Here is a 17,264-nt window from a genome sequence, read left to right on the forward strand (position 1 = left end):
TAAGAGAAGTTGTTGGGATCATAATTATGACTACAAATATGATTATAATATCTTTTTTTGTTTATTTGTGTTTTATTTACTCATGATTTTATTTATTAATAAATTAAAAAGTTACAAAAATATTCAAACCAGTAGATTCGAGAAAAACTTAAATTAGTTTTTGTTTAAATTCAATTAGAGGCTACTCTAAACCCGGTAGAGCTTGCTTATTTGGGTCAAATTCCTTGGACAAAAAAGTCAATAGAGGCCTAAATTCTTAATATTTTGAGCCTGCTACATATGGTCCGAGACTTCACCCGCCCATCTACAAGGTGGTCAACCTTTACCGATGGGTTTGCATAAATGTTTCACATTTAGCTGATCTAGGCCTAAAATTGGCCCACGGTCAGTCTGGAAAAAAGGTCCAACTCTATCATCGAACAGGTCATTTTATATTTGATGGGTCATATTGTCCAAGTGTTTATTTCTTACCGACTTACTTCAAGATATAAAACAAACTGAAGCACAATTCAAGCCATCATTTTCATTCCAACTCCTTAGGGCCTCAAAAGATTGTGCTTCATGAGCCAATCCTAAACCATAGTCCTGGCCCAATAGGTCCGACTTGATTCTTTGAAATGCACTTTTTTTTTTTTCCCAATTTAGATGAACCTTAACCTCCCAAATTAATACAAAGAATTTCGTTTCTCTCTTATAAGAGTGAGAGAATATTCACTCCAAGGTGCTTTATGGACAACTCTTCTCCTTAATACAATTTTCCAACTAAAATTCCTTTTTAATATGTCTTTAGGATTTTTTTGTTTTTTTGGTAATTCTCTTTAGGATGTATGTTAACATAATGCTTTCTTGACATAACAATGTGGATCATATATATAACTCCATTTAATATTTGGATAGATTGGCTTGCCTTCTTTTGCATTTACTTGATAACTACATGGATTGGAGACATACTTCAATGCATCCATTGTTAGAAATTTTTCTAATGTTGTCTAACATTAATTATAATTTTGGTTTAATAAAATCAGGTAACTAAATAATTCAATAACAATTTATAAATAAATTTAAGTGATCAATTAAGATAAACTCAATAAACTTAAAAGTTATTATCTAAGTATAGAACATCAGTGCGTACTTTAAGACTTATTAGACCTTTGAGGGGGAGGGAGAGAAGATTTCCAATAACCTACTATAAATTGGTTAGGTTACCTTTTCGAAACCCTAATATGACAACTTTATTTTCCATCTGTTGTCGCTAATTCCACTACTACTAGTTTTACTACCATTGCCCCCACTGCTTACAATAGTTAACATTGTAAGCTATTTTTCTCCTTTCATAGTACGCAATACTTATCCTGCATGAAAATCAATATTTCTTAATGTTCTCGCCATTAACAATATACAAAATTTCATTATCAGTGATGTGTGACCTCCACTATCTTTCCTTCCTGATTGTACTCCTAATCCAACTCATTCTCATTGATTGTGAGCTGACAATTTTGTCTTGATTTGGATTAAACTGATAGTACCGCCCATAATTGTTCAATCTTTCATGTTGCCTTGTGTTACCGCTACTGAAGCATGGTCTTTTCTTGATCGACATCTAAATCCAATTTCTAGTATTCAACCTCGATCTATCTATGATAAATTGTGCACTCTATGAAATGCTTCTGATTAGACAATGGTTTATTACCTCATTGATGTCAAGTCTATATCTGACTCCCTTGTTGGAACCACTTTCCAATTCATATGCTAATTTTGTGGAGTATGTCATTGATGGTTTAGGTCCAGAGTATCAGTCTTTCATCACTTCCTTGCATTTTCACCCATCCATTACCTTAAATGAATTGTATGATTTTTCTCCTTCGAAAGGATCACTTTCAACAAAAACACTTGGGTATGTATTTTGTAGTTACTACTATGGTAGCCACTCGATCCTCACTACAATCTACTCATCGACAACAACCAGAACTCTCACACCAGCCTCTTCTGCTCCCCTCTCCAATTGGTGTTCTTCCTCCAATTGCTTGTCAAATTTGTGATAACCATTGGCACTTCACTCATGTTTGTCCACAACAAAGCATTCTTGCCTATACAGTAGATGTCGTAACCACTTCTTTTGTTGTTATGCTCGTGTATGCTCCATTTGACGTGAATTGGGTTTTAAACTCTGGTGCTACACTTTGTATGCCACCTAATGCCTGCATATTGTTATCTCCCCAACTTGATACTGGCCAAACAAATGGGACAGACTCTTCTCTCTAATCGCAGCAATAATGGCCTCTGTATATTTTTTCTTTTTAGCACTCTCTCTCACACGATTGAGTCATTGCTTTTGTCTCTCACACAATTAAGCCATTGCTATCGTCTCTTACACAATTGAGCCCCTACTCTCGTTTCTCACATAATTGAACCTTTTATCTCGTCTATCACAAGATTGAGCACCTACTTTCGTCTCTCTCTCGTCAATGGTTTTCCTTATGTACCGTTGATTCTTTCTCCACTGTTGTCATCACCACTACCTCTACTTCTGGGAACCCTCCTCTTGGTTTTTCGGTAATGACATCATCTCTTGCTAATACTATAATGTCATTGACTTATCAACTTTTGCCTCCAATTGCAACTCTGAGAGCTCTTACTACAATTGTGGGCGAGTGTCAATAAATTTTAATTCCCTATTAAGTCTAATTCTGATTTGATCCAATTCTAATTGATTTGATTCGATCTAACTCTGATTTGATATGCACATGATTTATTGTACATTATTTTTTCTATTTCATAAGATTATGATTCCTTATAGGATTGAGATTTCTCTTTAGACTATATTGTAAATACTATATATTATATAACATTTTGTTAATAATAATTATTCACCTATAACCCAAAAGTTTTCAATTTATATTTTATAACATGTGCATAAATCTTATGGATTGGAATTGATTTTGTTTGTTCATGTAAATGGATCTGACATCCATTGCACTTACAACTAGCTAGTCTATGAGGATATATTACTTTGAAGCATATAACATGCACATGCATCTTCACAAGTTGATCATGCGTGTATCAGATAGACGGAAGTTTTTCTGTTTTTTTTTTTTTTTTTTCTTTTCAATAATACGATAAGATCATCTTACCGATAAGATATCTAGGATTAGATACACAGTGGATAAAACACCTTCCAAAGTGCATCACAAGTCCACTGAATTTCCAGCCAAGAGCTTCATTGACCAAATTCATAGCCTGATCACTAGAGAATTAGAATCATACAGCAGTAATATTCTGTCTTGGCTAGGTGGGTTTATATGTGTTAATTCATGATTGATAAGCCAATTGGTCAACTTTCTAAGGTAGCTAGCTGGCCTGTGATAAAAAAAAAATACATGAAACAAATCTCTTATCTCACATCATGGTTTTGGACTACTTAGAAATAGGAATATTTTGAGTCCCTACAGCGCAATGAAAATAGTACCAAACATTAAGTCAATAAAGATCTGCTACCAAGTTTTCATGATAATTTGATATGCAAACTGAGACTTCTCGTTGCTTTTGGAAAAGCCGTCTCGTGCTTGAAAACCTCTAATTTACAATCTTCTGGTTTGAATTATTTCATGTTAAAGTATGTTGTGCTATTTTTTCCTAGTAAAATGAGAGATGATGGTGACGATTTCAAAGGTAGAAATTGACTAAATTTGTCAGTGTTGTCACATAATATTCGTTCATTCTTGAATTGATTATATCAAGAGAAAAGACTTGACCACTATTTAATTTGATTAGAATCTATTTTGCAATATATATGTAAATGGGGGGAAGTAAAAACTAGAAGGAGAATTTTGATTTTAAAATAATTGATAACAACACTTAACGCATCAAACTATTATTTTTATTATATTTGAAGAAAGAAATTTTATTTTATTTTTTTATTAAAGAGATTAAACTTTCAAAATTTTTTACTAAACTTTCATATTTTTTTTACTTAAAGAAACTAAACTTTTATTATATTTTTATTAAATATATTAAATTAATCATTTTGTTTTCAAAATAAAACAAAACAAATAATCATATTTGTGTTCGGCTCTTTAAAAAAAATATTGAAAGTATAATCTTTTTTATAATAAAATTTGAAATTTCGGTTCTTTTTATAAGAAAATTAAATAATTTGTCTCTTTAATAAAAATATATATTTAATCTCTTCAATTAAAAAAAAAAAAAAAGTGATAATTGAATACCTTCATATTTTATTATTCCTGTTATGAAACTAGTTTAAGCTTTTGAGTTAATTAATTTCTTTAACACATGGTATCATAACGAAATGTCTTAAAATTTGAATCATTTAAGTGTCAGTGTTGGATTGATTTGGGTTAAAGTAAATGGCCTTAAAATTAGTAAGAATATTCTAGTGCAAAATAATTAGTACTATCAAGCATATCAAAGGTAGACAAGTCTTTTCGAAATTTTTCAGTGTCATGGGTTGATTCACTTGGGTTTGGGTCTAAATTAAATGACGCATTCTAAGACAAGTAGTACAAAAGGTGGACAAACTACGGTGTTAATTTGCATTCTTGGCAGCTCCATTCAAAACCCATTAAGTATCACATGTAGATTTAGATCACGTCTAAATTCTTAGTATATTGCAATGCAAATTATTAGAACTCCTGCATACCGCCAAAAATTAAGGCCGACAAAGTAGAAAAAGAATAGTGTTGATTTAATTCATGGAAATGGAATCCGCCTTAATGGAATCAGAAAATATTTATTCAATTGGGTCCAAGCTAAGCAACCAAGAATTGGTGGCATATATTCCATTGCAATAACAGTAGTACTGCATACCAAAAACTGAAAAGTTAGCATAAATAACAGTGTTACTTGGAATTTACGTGTCAACTCCCTTCTCCACAAAGAGGGAAGCCATTCATTTGTGGGATAAGGAGGCTTATATGTAGCCAACCGGATATCATTACTTGATTTGCCAACTTGAGCTATGTAATCTAAAATTCCTTGGGACCTTTTGCACCAAACACTTGTTCTCATCCGGTCAGGATATACAGTTGCTAACTCCAAGGGTTAGCACAATTTGAAAAACATTAAAACTTTTAAGAAAAATATTTGAATTTGAACATTTATCGTATTTGTGAAACTCTAACTTCTCTAGTATAGTAATTATGGGTCTGATTACTATATCCCAGAGTTTATTTATTCGATGACACCAGACAAGTTCTCCAATTAACAAAAAAAAAAAATATATTGTTACCTGTCCAGATAAAATATGCAAAACCTAAGGTTTACTTGCTTTGGATAATTTAGAACTCCTTCAATGGCTTATTTTATACCATAGACGTCATTATATTAGAATTTTAAGGATTGTTTTAGACAAATGCAAAGACTTTCGTATTATAAGAAAACAATTAATTATGTGGGGGACTCAATTAGCGCCAGCATATCAGCAACAAACATTGTTGATGTGAATCTTGAAGGCTCATTTAAAAGGTGACTCAATTACCATGACCTTTTGCTTTGAATTTCAAGTGGGTTGTTGTGTCTTATGGCTCTCTTCTTCACTGTTTGTGTACAAGGTTCCCCATTGATATGAAAACACTAAGAAGAAAAATATGACCCATCGCCAGATGATAATATTGAAAATAAATAGTTAATTATGTAATGGTGGAAATCACGAAATTAATGATTAATAAAACGACCAATATTTTTGGATCAAAACATGAAAATATTTTACTGGACTCTATTAGTGCCAGCATATCGACAACGAACACTGTTGATGTGGAATCTGAAAGGCCCTTTGAGAAGGACACTGACTTATGACGATCTTTTGCTCAGAATTTCGGGAGGGTTGATGTATCTTACCACTTTTTTCGCCACTTTTTGTTTGTAAGGCTACCCATTGATGTTAATACATTAAGGCTGCATTTGGTTTGACTCGTGTTTTATTTAAAAAAAAAATCATAAAAAAAAATTATTATTATATTTTAAAAAATTATATAAATAATTATTATAATTAATTAAAAATAATAATAAAATTATTAATATATTATTTTATTAAAATATTTTTAGATATAATTATTTAATATATTTTTGTTACATTAACTAAAATGATAATATTTTTATTTAAAAAATTGATAAATAAAAATATAATTATAATAAAATCAAGATTACCCTTTAAGAGTATGTTTGGTTAACCCCTATTTTATTGATTAATGAAGTAATTTTTGATAATCTTTAACAAAACGCCTCCTAAAAAAATTATGAATTAATAAACTTAATTAGTAAATACAGAAACGAAAAAAATAATATGAGAATTATACGAGTATAATGTGACAAATGGTGAAAAATACATTTGTAAAAAAATAATCAAAAAATTCAGATACTAAAAATATATGAAACATGTATATACGAGTTTAATATAACATATTATCAATAATACGTTTCTAAAAATACGAAAATATCAATAATAATTTTAACATTTTTCATAGATCGCTTGGTTAAAATCAATATAATAGTTTAAATGTAAAGTATACAATTGATTATTAAACCTAATATAATATATAATCAAGATTCAATCATTACAAAAAATCATCTGTCCATGAATTTTTTTATCAAATATAAAGTATCTAATTGACTATTACGCAGACTTTAAATTATCATTTTATGAATTTTTTTATCAAATTATTATTAAAATATTATGATTTATTGATGTTTGAGTTAAGAAAATTAAATGTGTATAAGAGATTCATAGAATACATTCATAAGCCATTGAAAATATAAAATATGTGTTCAGGTTTTAGATGACAAAAAACTGGGTTTTTTATTTTATGTTGTTACGGTATTACAATAATTAATTAAAATTATTAGAGATATTTTTATATTTTAAAATTTCATAAAAGAACATAAAATATAAAAAAGACAAAAATATATGATTAATATGTGTTAGATTCAAAAATTCAGAATAATATATTTAAAATGTGAATTAATTAGGAACACGAATAATCTGTACTTTTGTTAACTAGGTTAATAAGCAAGTGGATGCATGGTTATAAAATTTAGGTGGGGAAGATTACAACATCCTCCTAAAAACTATAGATGAGGAAAGGCCAAAGGACTATTTCCCACCCAAACTATACTGAATTCTCAAAATTCTCCTCATTAACTATGAAAATACTGTTTACCCACCCATGACTGGTTAAATTTTATAGAACCCTAAAGCTTAAAAATTTTATCTCTTTTTGCCCCCCTAAACTTTAAAAACTAAAAATTTTTCCCAGCCTAAGTTTTAAAAAATGACAGTTTCACTCTAGGGTTTTGTTTTGAAATCTCTGACGACATCTTCAGCTCTATTGCCGACGGCCTCTCTCTCTCGAAACATCCTCTCATTCCAGCGATCTCTTTCCTCCCATTTGGACGTCCGATTGGTGTTGGAGAAGTCTTGGGAGACGAAGACGAAGTTGTCGTCTTCGTCTGGGAAGACGATCGTCTTCCCAGAGGTCTTCTTCTAGGAAGACGAAAACTTCGTCTTCTTCTAGGAAAATGACAGCTTCGTCTTCGTCTGGGAAGACGAAGAACTTCATTTCCTAAGGGTTCTCTGACGTCGATTGGGCATCTAAATGGGAGGAAAAAGATCGTCGGAAGGAGAGGATGCTTCGGGAGGGAGAGGTCGTCCGCAATGGAGCCGAAGATGTCGTCAGAGATTTCAAAACGAAACCCTAGGATGAAACTACCATTTTTTAAAACTTAAGCTGGGGGAAAATTTTAGTTTTTAAAGTTTAGGAGGGTAAAAATAGATTATATTTTAGTTTATTTTTAATATTATAGAAAAAATAATAATTTTACCCTTACCACCGTTAATTTTAACTGCTCATAGATGGGTAAACGATATTTTCATAATTAATGGGGGGAATTTTGAGAGTTTAACATAGTTTAAGTGGGAAATAGTCGTTTGGCCATGAGGAAATTTTGAAGTGAAAAAAGAAAAATCAAATTACCGAATCACTAAATTATTAATTTCATCTGTACAAATTTACACAACTTAATTATATATATAATATTATTCATATGAAATATCTTGATAACGAACAATTACTGGACGCTTAAATTAAGAAGAGAAGAAACTACCAAATCTTGAAAACTTCATTACAAGAAAGCAGTCATCCCTTTTTACGTTAATTATTTCCCTGAACTGCAACTCTCACAAAGAACAGGTCTGGCTTTCTCGATCATATTCTAAAGCTTTTTACTATTAGCCGTACTTCTAGAAATAATTAAAACCAAGTAATTAAACAAGCAAACATTAATTATTCTAAACTTTCCCGATCACATCATCCTCTTGAGCTTCCTTCATCTGAATCAATTCCTTCTCATCCCCTTCAAGATTTATTGGCTTGTACCATCTAGCAGAGAACAAGTAAATCACAAAATCAACAGCCGTAAGCGCCGCAATGAGGAAGTAAAATCTATCCATATGGCCGGAGTTCAAATCATCCGGAATCCACCCGGGGTTGCTGCCCCTGGCGGTGATCCCCATCACCATGTTCACCAGCAGGCTGCTTACGAAATTCCCGAGCGAAATCGATGCCATGCACAGCGAACTCCCGAAGGATTTGATCCCATCTGGGGCTTGTCCATTGAAGAATTCCAACTGCCCCACATACATGAAAACTTCTGATGCACCAACAAGAATATACTGAGGAATTTGCCAGAAAATGCTCAATGAACTTGTTCTTTCTCCAGGAGTCACATATTTGAGCCTTCGCATTTCGGTGACGCCGGCTGCAAGCATCGCCAACATCCCAATGACGAGTCCTATTCCCATTCTTTGAAGCTCGGTGAGTCCTCGAGGGTTTCCGCTGAGTTTTCCGGCGACGGGGACTAAAATATGGCGGTAGATCCCGGTGCAGATGAGGACACTACAGATATCAAAGGCAGACATGCTAGCAGCAGGGAGGTGGAAGTTTCCGATGTTGGATTTCATCACATCTCCTTGTTCAACAAAGAGGGAAGCCATTTGGGTGAAAACTACAGAGTAAATTATGGTGCAAAGCCAAATAGGTAACATCTTCAATATACATTTGGCTTCTTCAACTTGAGTTACAGTGCAGAGTCTCCATGGATTGTGTGGTCCTTGGAGATCATTCTCTGTTCTTGTTGCTGCCCTGTCTAAAAACCTGACCACAGTTTTCACAAACAAACATTAACATTAATTCGATCGAAGATCTTTTGAACAAATTGATAGAGATGAACATGATTTTGAGGACCATCCTTCCTTAAAATCATAAATTATTTAGTTTTAAAAGAATACAAATAATTGTTGGTTAAAATCACGAAAATACAATCTAAGCATTTATGCAAAGTGAAATTTTTGTACTTACTCAAAGTCTTCACTGTGAAGAATTTTTCTACTTCCTTGGATGGCGGATTCTGATCCTTCAAGTTCATACAATTCACTAGGATTAGCAGCAGGAAGATGCCATTTCCTCGCCGCAGCGACGAACACCTGTGCGACACGTGGCAATGGATTGCCACAGGCCTTGAGATACCGGTAACCGGAACTCCCCATCAAGTATGAAACAAGGCCTATGACTGCAGAAGCCGAGGAAGCAATGAACCCAAGAGTCCACTTCCCTGAATCTTCATAATACACCAAAATAGTGTTTGAAAATAAAGAGCCAACATTCAATGCAAAGTAAAAGTAGCAAAAGAAAACGGCCTTTGATTCCTTTCCTTTAGGGCTTGATTCATCAAATTGGTCAGCACCGAAAGTTGCTATTGTGGGTTGATGTCCACCATAGCCAAAAGCCACCATATATATTGAAAAATAGAAAACACCAGCAAAGATTGATGAAACTGGCTCGCAAGCTATCTTGCCGTCGCCGCAACCGCGTGGCTTGAGCAAGAAAAAAGAGGATGCCGATAGCAAAGCAAGACCCTGATTAAGATACATATAAATTTATTTGTAAATGAACAGATATTCATTTTAAACGATAAAGCTTCACAATTCTAGATGCAAACATACCAAAACAAAAATGATCTGAAAGATTGTGCAAGTTAAGTAACGACCCCAATAAGAATCGCTTAAAAATGCACCAATAAGGGAGCACATATAAACAGTTCCAGTCCATTTGCTGACATTATTTGCAGCATCAGCATTATCTTGCCCGAGAACTCTGGTCAAGAAGAGGACCAAGTTGACACCAACGCCAAAGAAGGCTAGAGTTGCCAAGCCTTGATTAGCTGCACAAAGTAAAATTCAATCAAATGAAATGAGTTTCTACAGTGCGAACATGAAGAAATTAAGCGATTCTAATGGGAAAGTGCTTATCTTTCAAGTGCTTACCAAGCAAAAGGATTGCGTATTTCCACCCTCCTCTTCTCTTCTTGATAAGGGTTTCCTTACTTGTGCCAGAAGTTACGTCCACAAAGTCAACTTTTTCTTCTGTCACCTATTTTTATCAGCTAAAAATAATTAAAAAAATAGTTCACTAATTTGGAAGATAATTAAATTTTAAACAATTTTTTGCTAATTTTCTGATTAGTAATAAATTAATTAATTACTAACCCTTAGGGCATCTTGAAGGTTGGCGACACCGGTGGAATCCATAGAAGCCATTGGAGTTGTTTTCTGCAAATAAATTAAATATTAATTAACCAATGTCAAAAAACTATCTAGTTTTGTTGATTTAAATAGAAATAGCCAATACAACTTTAAATTAACCATCACATTCAAATAGCAGAAAATCTGCTAAAATCAATCAAAATCCAAACAAATTATAGCTGCAATAACATTTAGCTCTTTATTTAAAAAAAAATAAAAGAGGTTAAAATAATATAAGAAAATAAGAAAGGGAACATAACATAAAGCATATTAATAACCAAGATGACAAATAACTAAATTAGATCAAAAGGACAAATACTAGGCTTATGTAATTTTTTAATAACCTCGTCAGAGCGAGGAAATTATTAAGAAATAAACTTACAAAGAGATGAATAATATGAGTTTTGCTTTGTGGGTGATGAAAAATGGAGAGTGAGAGTTCAAATATATAGGAGAGGGAAGGGGGGTCATTTTCAAAAAAATTGTATACTGGTCATTGAAGAAAATTTTCTAACCACAAATTCCGTCATTTCTTGCATTTATCTTAGTGGAAGTGGAGTGGGGCTACCTTTCATATGAAAATAATGCCTTTTTTTCTAATATTATAATTTCTCTCTCCCTTGACCCAAATTTGGCACCTTTTTCTGATTCTGATAATCTCTCTTAAATATCACCCTTTTGCAAGCTCTTACAATTTCATCACTAAGCATTATGAACAGTATGAAACAGTATTTGTTCAAACAGTGAAGAAATTAGTGTCTTCATTTCATCCTTTTATTCAGTCAAAAGAAATTGCAATCACTGAACCCGAAAGTATCAATAGAAACTGAACCCCCACAAAAAATGCACAAAAATAATACAAACTAAACTAACAAAAAACAGATATATAGTAACAACGAACAGTGAAGAAAATTGTGAAAGCAAATTAAACAAAACGCGAACTGATTTGCAAGTGTTACTAGCCTTTGATAAAGCTTGGTGACGGCAAAACTAGGGTTTTGAGTCTCTGGGGAAGGCGAAGACCAAGTGTTAGCGATTTCAATAGGCAAACTAGGCCCGAGAATCTCTAGCGTCGCCGGAAAATGACAAGAAAACAAATGAAATACTTTTGTCATTTATTGTTGAAAATTTGGTCAAGAAATTCGCCCTAAACAGCAAGTAAAGAATGTGCCCTAAATTCTCACTGCAAGAAGCTGATAAAAACAAGCGATCTCATCACTCAAATATATGAAACACAATAAACTTCTGAAAATATAATTGTGAAAATTTCAGAAAATAGATTTGATTGAGAGAACAAGGGTAAGTGAAAAATAGAGCTTGAGAAAAAGTAAGTTGCATGGATTTTATATATATATATATATATAAAGATGGTGAGCATTATAAGCAGTTTGTTACGATGATAAGCTCCACACCAGTGAAAGTCGCCAGGCTAGTCTTACTCCACCGAAAAGTGGGGGATTTTGACCATTTATTTGGTCTTTATTTTAACTCACAAAATTATTTATATAATTAACCAAAAGGCAGGGGATTACTTTTATAATTAAAAAATAATTATATGTATTAATTATTTATATAATTAATACATATAATTATTTTTTAATTGTATTTAGTTTTATTCTTTTGAGTAATATTATAGATACATATTTTTTATGCACAATTTAGGTATACAAATAATATGTCATCATATGATTAAATGTTAGTTTATCTTTCATTCAAAATTATACAATCACATGATGACATATCATTTATACATATAAATTGTGTATTAAAAATATGTACATATACTTTTATTGTACTCTTTTTATTAATGTTATTGATAATTATCATTGAATAAGTGTAACCTATTGTTTTTAGAAAGTTTATGTAGACCCCAGGGGTTGGCCACCCTAAGTGGTGAAGGGTTACGAGGGTCATTTGTAAAATATTCAGGATTTGAATAACCTCAACGTGATATACCACAATAAAGTTTATCCCTTTAATTTATCCAATTCATAGTTGTGGGTCTAAGACTCTCGAGGATGTACCATAAGGGTTCCGTCAGGTTAACAAATAAAAAGTTTTATTTAGACCCTAATTTGAGTTCTAATTAATCACGGTCACCCCTAATGTTAGAAAAATTATTCAATAAGCACCTGATTTCGGAGAGATGATGATTGAAATTGTTACTACCCTTTTTCCTTAATGACTAGGGCCCAGATTGTCATTTCTCGAAGAGCCAATGATTTGATGAATTAAAGAACATTTTTTTAATTTTAAATTTAAACTTAAAGTTAGCATCCTGATTTGATTATTTAAAATCAACCCAATCCTCATGTTTTATGATATACTTCAGTATTGAATTTATTTCTTGATTATTTAGGATATCAATTTTTAGGAATTGCTACAAGAATAGCCAATTAATAATATTAGTTAATTAGGAATTAAGTTCTTCTATCTACATAATTTAGTTCTGTTTAACAAACTAAAATATCTCCTTCTGTTGAATTTTTTTGTCACTCTTTCCAAGCATTCTTTCAAGCTTCTTATTTTTTAAGGCCAAAGGATTTACTCCCACCCAAGTTTTGATGCGTTTTTAAAGTCTTATTTATAGGATTTCAAAAACTTAAATACTCATTCATAGGCTATTAACCTTAACCAAAACAGAGGGTAAAATCATCATTTTATTACTAAATCCTAAAACTTAAAATTTTATATCATTTTCCCCCAATAGTTTAAAAAACTAATACTTTTTTTCACCAAAAAGTTTGAAAAATTCACTTCTCCCTAAAGTTTTTTCTTCATTCTCTAGTGATAGAAATCAACCACCATTGCCGGCCAACCACCCTAACATCTTCTTCTCCAATTGTCGACCTTTCCACCGAAGTAGGTTTCTTGAACAAAGACGAACTATCTTCATTCAACAAAAAGACGAAGAGTCTCTTTGTCTCTTCAGCTTGACAAAGACAACTCATCTCTGTCCAATCGATGGATCAGCATTAAAAGAATTGTCTCAGGTAACATGACACATATGTCGAGCATGTACATTTTACGCATAATCATACATTTACTTAAAAATTTAATCATTAATCCAATTCAAATCCTAACTCATTTCACAATTAAACATAAACTAAAATACATGCAAAAAGACCAAAATGCTCTTGGAACGTAATTGTAGGAGTTTTAGAACAACTTGCTAAAGTGTTAATTTGTTAATTTGTGGATTATGCAAATGCTAAGCAATATAGCAAGTGATGACCACAGAGTGAGATATCTTTTTTTTTGGGGTAAAAAATAAGAGTTGATAATGTCTGAGCCCGGGTTCACTTAACGGGAGATGTTGAGATGAAATTAATGGAAGCAGACAGTGTTTGGCTTAATAGGAGAGGAGATGTTAAGATGACATTAACGGAAACTATTGTACTTTGCTTATTCCGTTAGTTTTTCGTATTCATTTAACAGCTTGTAACAGTTCCGCTAACTATACAAAGAAGCCTTGCCACACGTGTATTCCATTCATTCAATTTCAATAAAAAATAGGCCAAAGGACTATCTCTCACCCCAAGTTTTGATGCGTTCCCAAAGTTATATCCATGGGTCAACTAAGGTTAAAATTTTCTATTATAGATAGAGGTAAAATCGTTATTTTATTAATAATATTAAAAAAATATAAATTTCATTACATTTTTCTTTTAAAGTTTTCTAATTTTGAAAAGTCACACTTTCTCTCTCAAATCGACGGTTTTTTCTTTTCCCCTCGGACACCAACGACCTTTTCTCTCTACCCTAAAATATTGGTCAATGTCTCTCCTCTCTAGATCTCTTTATCTCTAACAAAAAGACAGTCTCTTCATGTCTTTGTTTCGACGAAGAGACAGTCTCTTTATCAAAGACGAAGAGATCTGGAGATCTTTTCATCTCCAATAAAGAAACTAGTCTCTTTATCTCGATAAAGAGACGAAGAGACTTTGTCGAGATGAAGAGATCTGGGAAGGTGAGGTCTTCGTGTCCCATCATACATTAGCCAATGTTTTAGGGTGGAGAGGGGAGGTTATCAATGTCGGAGATGGTGGTCGAAGGGGTAAAGGAAAAAACCTAAGATTTAGGGGAGAAATTGTGACTTTCCAAAGCTAAAAAACTTTAGGCATAAGTGAAGTTGTTAATTTTTAAAAATTATAGGAAAAATGTAATAAATTTTATATTTTTAATATTATTAGTAAAATGATGATTTTACTTTTATCTCTAACCAAAAATTTTAATGACAGTTGGCCTATAGGTTGCACTTTGGGTTTTTCAAACTCCCGTGAGTATGACTTTGAGGACACATCAAAACTTGGGTGGGAATAAGTCCTTTAGCCTGAAAATTATCCTAAATAGTTTTCTCATAATTCTCTCCGTTTGTCTCCTCCCTTCTCCCTTTTTGACTTTCGTTCAAATCCTAGATTTGGTTATCCAAATCTCGTTCAATTATTATAGACTTTTTTTTATAATATAGACTAATTTATTTCAATTTAATAAAGTTTTGAACTTATAAATGCCACTCTATTCCCTGTATCCCTAACATGTACTAGATTATATTTAAAATTTTCTTAAACCAAAAGAAAAAAATACCTAATTTAAAGAAGAAAATAAATAAAAGAAATTTATAAAATTACAATTTTATACACTTAACTGTAAAAATATATGAGAAAAAAAATTAATGGGAAACTTCATCTAAGTCGGACCGCCACATTAGGCCAAGCCAACACCGCGTAAGACAAATTCTAGATTAAGTAACCAACTCCATAACTATTGAATAGGTAAATCAAAAGTTTGATCATAATATGTCTTTAGAAAATATTTAAACTTATATTTTTTTTATGCATAAATCCCCTTTTTTATTAAAAGAAAATTTTAGGAGTTATATGAGAAATTTTTATTTATTAAAAAAAGGATTTGTAATTTTCCGTTAACGATACGACAACATTTCTGAACTTTTTTCTCTTATTAACTGAATGAAAGCAATTTTGAATACTAATTTTTCGTTTCAATTTTTGTTGTCAGTTTAATTAATTTTCTTTGTTGCATTGAACTCTCCACCTCCCAAAAAGAAACACATTACCATTTTCATGCAACAAAAATCAATCTTCTAATAACCAGATTTCAAATAGTTTTATATTTCTTTCAATTTCTTCCTCTTCATATAAAATCGTCTTGTCCTTCGCTTCACTTCAACTCTGCATCTCTCTACTATTCTTACATAAATTTAAATATTTTTCGATGGAAGAAGATGCATCGAGCATGGTTTCAAACGCAAAAATGTACATAAATGGTGAAACTTCGGATTCAAACAGCACCTCATATGTAACTTTGCCTCCTTGCAAGCGCATGAAGTATGACCCTGACAGGAATAATAATAATAATAATAATAGAGTATCAATGGTGAAATTTAAAGGAGTTGTGCCACAGCAAAATGGAAATTGGGGAGCACAAATATATGCGAAAAACCAAAGAATTTGGCTAGGAACATACAAATCAGAGACAGAAGCAGCAATGGCATATGATAGTGCAGTAATCAAGATCCACGGCGGCGATTCGCACCGAAATTTCCCGTGGGCAGAGAGCAACAATCAGGAGACGAATTTCCAAAACCAGTTCACCACTGAAGAAGTTTTAAACATGATTAAAGATGGAACATACCAGCAGAAATTTTCGGATTCTCTCCTAATTCAATCTCAAAGAGAAGATAAAAATTACAGTGCTGGTGGAAATACAAGTCTCAGCCAAATAATGGCACATGGAGATGAACAATTCTCTTGTAGAAAATTATTTCAGAAGGAATTGACTCCAAGTGATGTTGGTAAGCTAAATAGACTGGTGATTCCAAAGCAATATGCAGTGAAATATTTCCCATATATTAATGAAAATTTAGAAGAAAATAATGCCCTAAATGGAGGAGTTGATGATGTGGAATTATGGTTTTTGATAAACAGATGAGGCCATGGAATTTCAGGTATTGTTTTTGGAGGAGCAGCAAGAGTTGTATTTACAAAGGGTGGAATAGATTTGTGAAGGAAAAAGATATAATTACATTTTATCATTGTGAATGCACAAATAATACAAAGGAAAAAGAAGGGCAGTATTTCTTGTTAATTGATGTGATAAAACACAGTGAATTAGGGCTTGAAACTCAACTACAATTGGAGCAAAATAATAATGTCAGCTATAATTCGAAGATAGAACTGAGAGATGATCATCATGAGAAGAAGAAGAAGAAGAAGAAGAAGGAGAATAAAGTTTCAAATTTGGATGTTCATGAGAGTAAAGGGTTTAGGCTTTTTGGTATAAAGATTAGGAAATGATTAATCAAATTTTGTTAATCAATAAATTAATCTTAGCTAATTATTGATTTAATTAGTGTTTGTTGCCTAAATATTTTTATAGCTTTATATAGTATACAGTCATGCATGCCAATCCATGAAGAAGTTCAAGGTTAATGGGTTTTGTTTATTTGTTTATTACATATTTGGGGTTAACAAGAAGTTTGAGTTATTATAATCATTGTGATTATTTAAGTATTTGATTGTTTTTTCATTATGTGGCTAATTAACTAAACCGACAAGAGTTAGGATTTTGTTCTAAATGATTACAGCTGATCTTAGTTGTACTTGTTGATTTTTATAACTAGGAATTTTAATTAATTTGATGAATGTAATTA

At 32.1% G+C, this 17,264-nt stretch overlaps 1 protein-coding gene and 1 pseudogene across 1 annotated transcript; one reads left to right on the forward strand and one right to left on the reverse strand.

The window, feature by feature from the left end:
• Positions 1-8,067: 8,067 nt before the first annotated feature.
• On the reverse strand, positions 8,068-11,005 carry LOC123225388 (protein NRT1/ PTR FAMILY 7.1-like). Its single transcript, XM_044649327.1, has 6 exons — positions 10,974-11,005; positions 10,556-10,618; positions 10,334-10,439; positions 10,013-10,230; positions 9,369-9,925; positions 8,068-9,164 (listed from the first exon to the last, which is right to left on the reverse strand). The coding sequence occupies exons 2-6, from the start codon at positions 10,604-10,606 to the stop codon at positions 8,300-8,302; spliced, it is 1,797 nt and encodes a 598-aa protein (XP_044505262.1). The 5' UTR covers positions 10,607-10,618; positions 10,974-11,005; the 3' UTR covers positions 8,068-8,299.
• A 4,821-nt stretch (positions 11,006-15,826) lies between these two features.
• Positions 15,827-17,043, forward strand: LOC123226235 (annotated as a pseudogene).
• Positions 17,044-17,264: the final 221 nt, after the last annotated feature.

Source organism: Mangifera indica, chromosome 9, assembly GCF_011075055.1.
Source record: "Mangifera indica cultivar Alphonso chromosome 9, CATAS_Mindica_2.1, whole genome shotgun sequence".
NCBI lineage: Eukaryota > Viridiplantae > Streptophyta > Magnoliopsida > Sapindales > Anacardiaceae > Mangifera > Mangifera indica.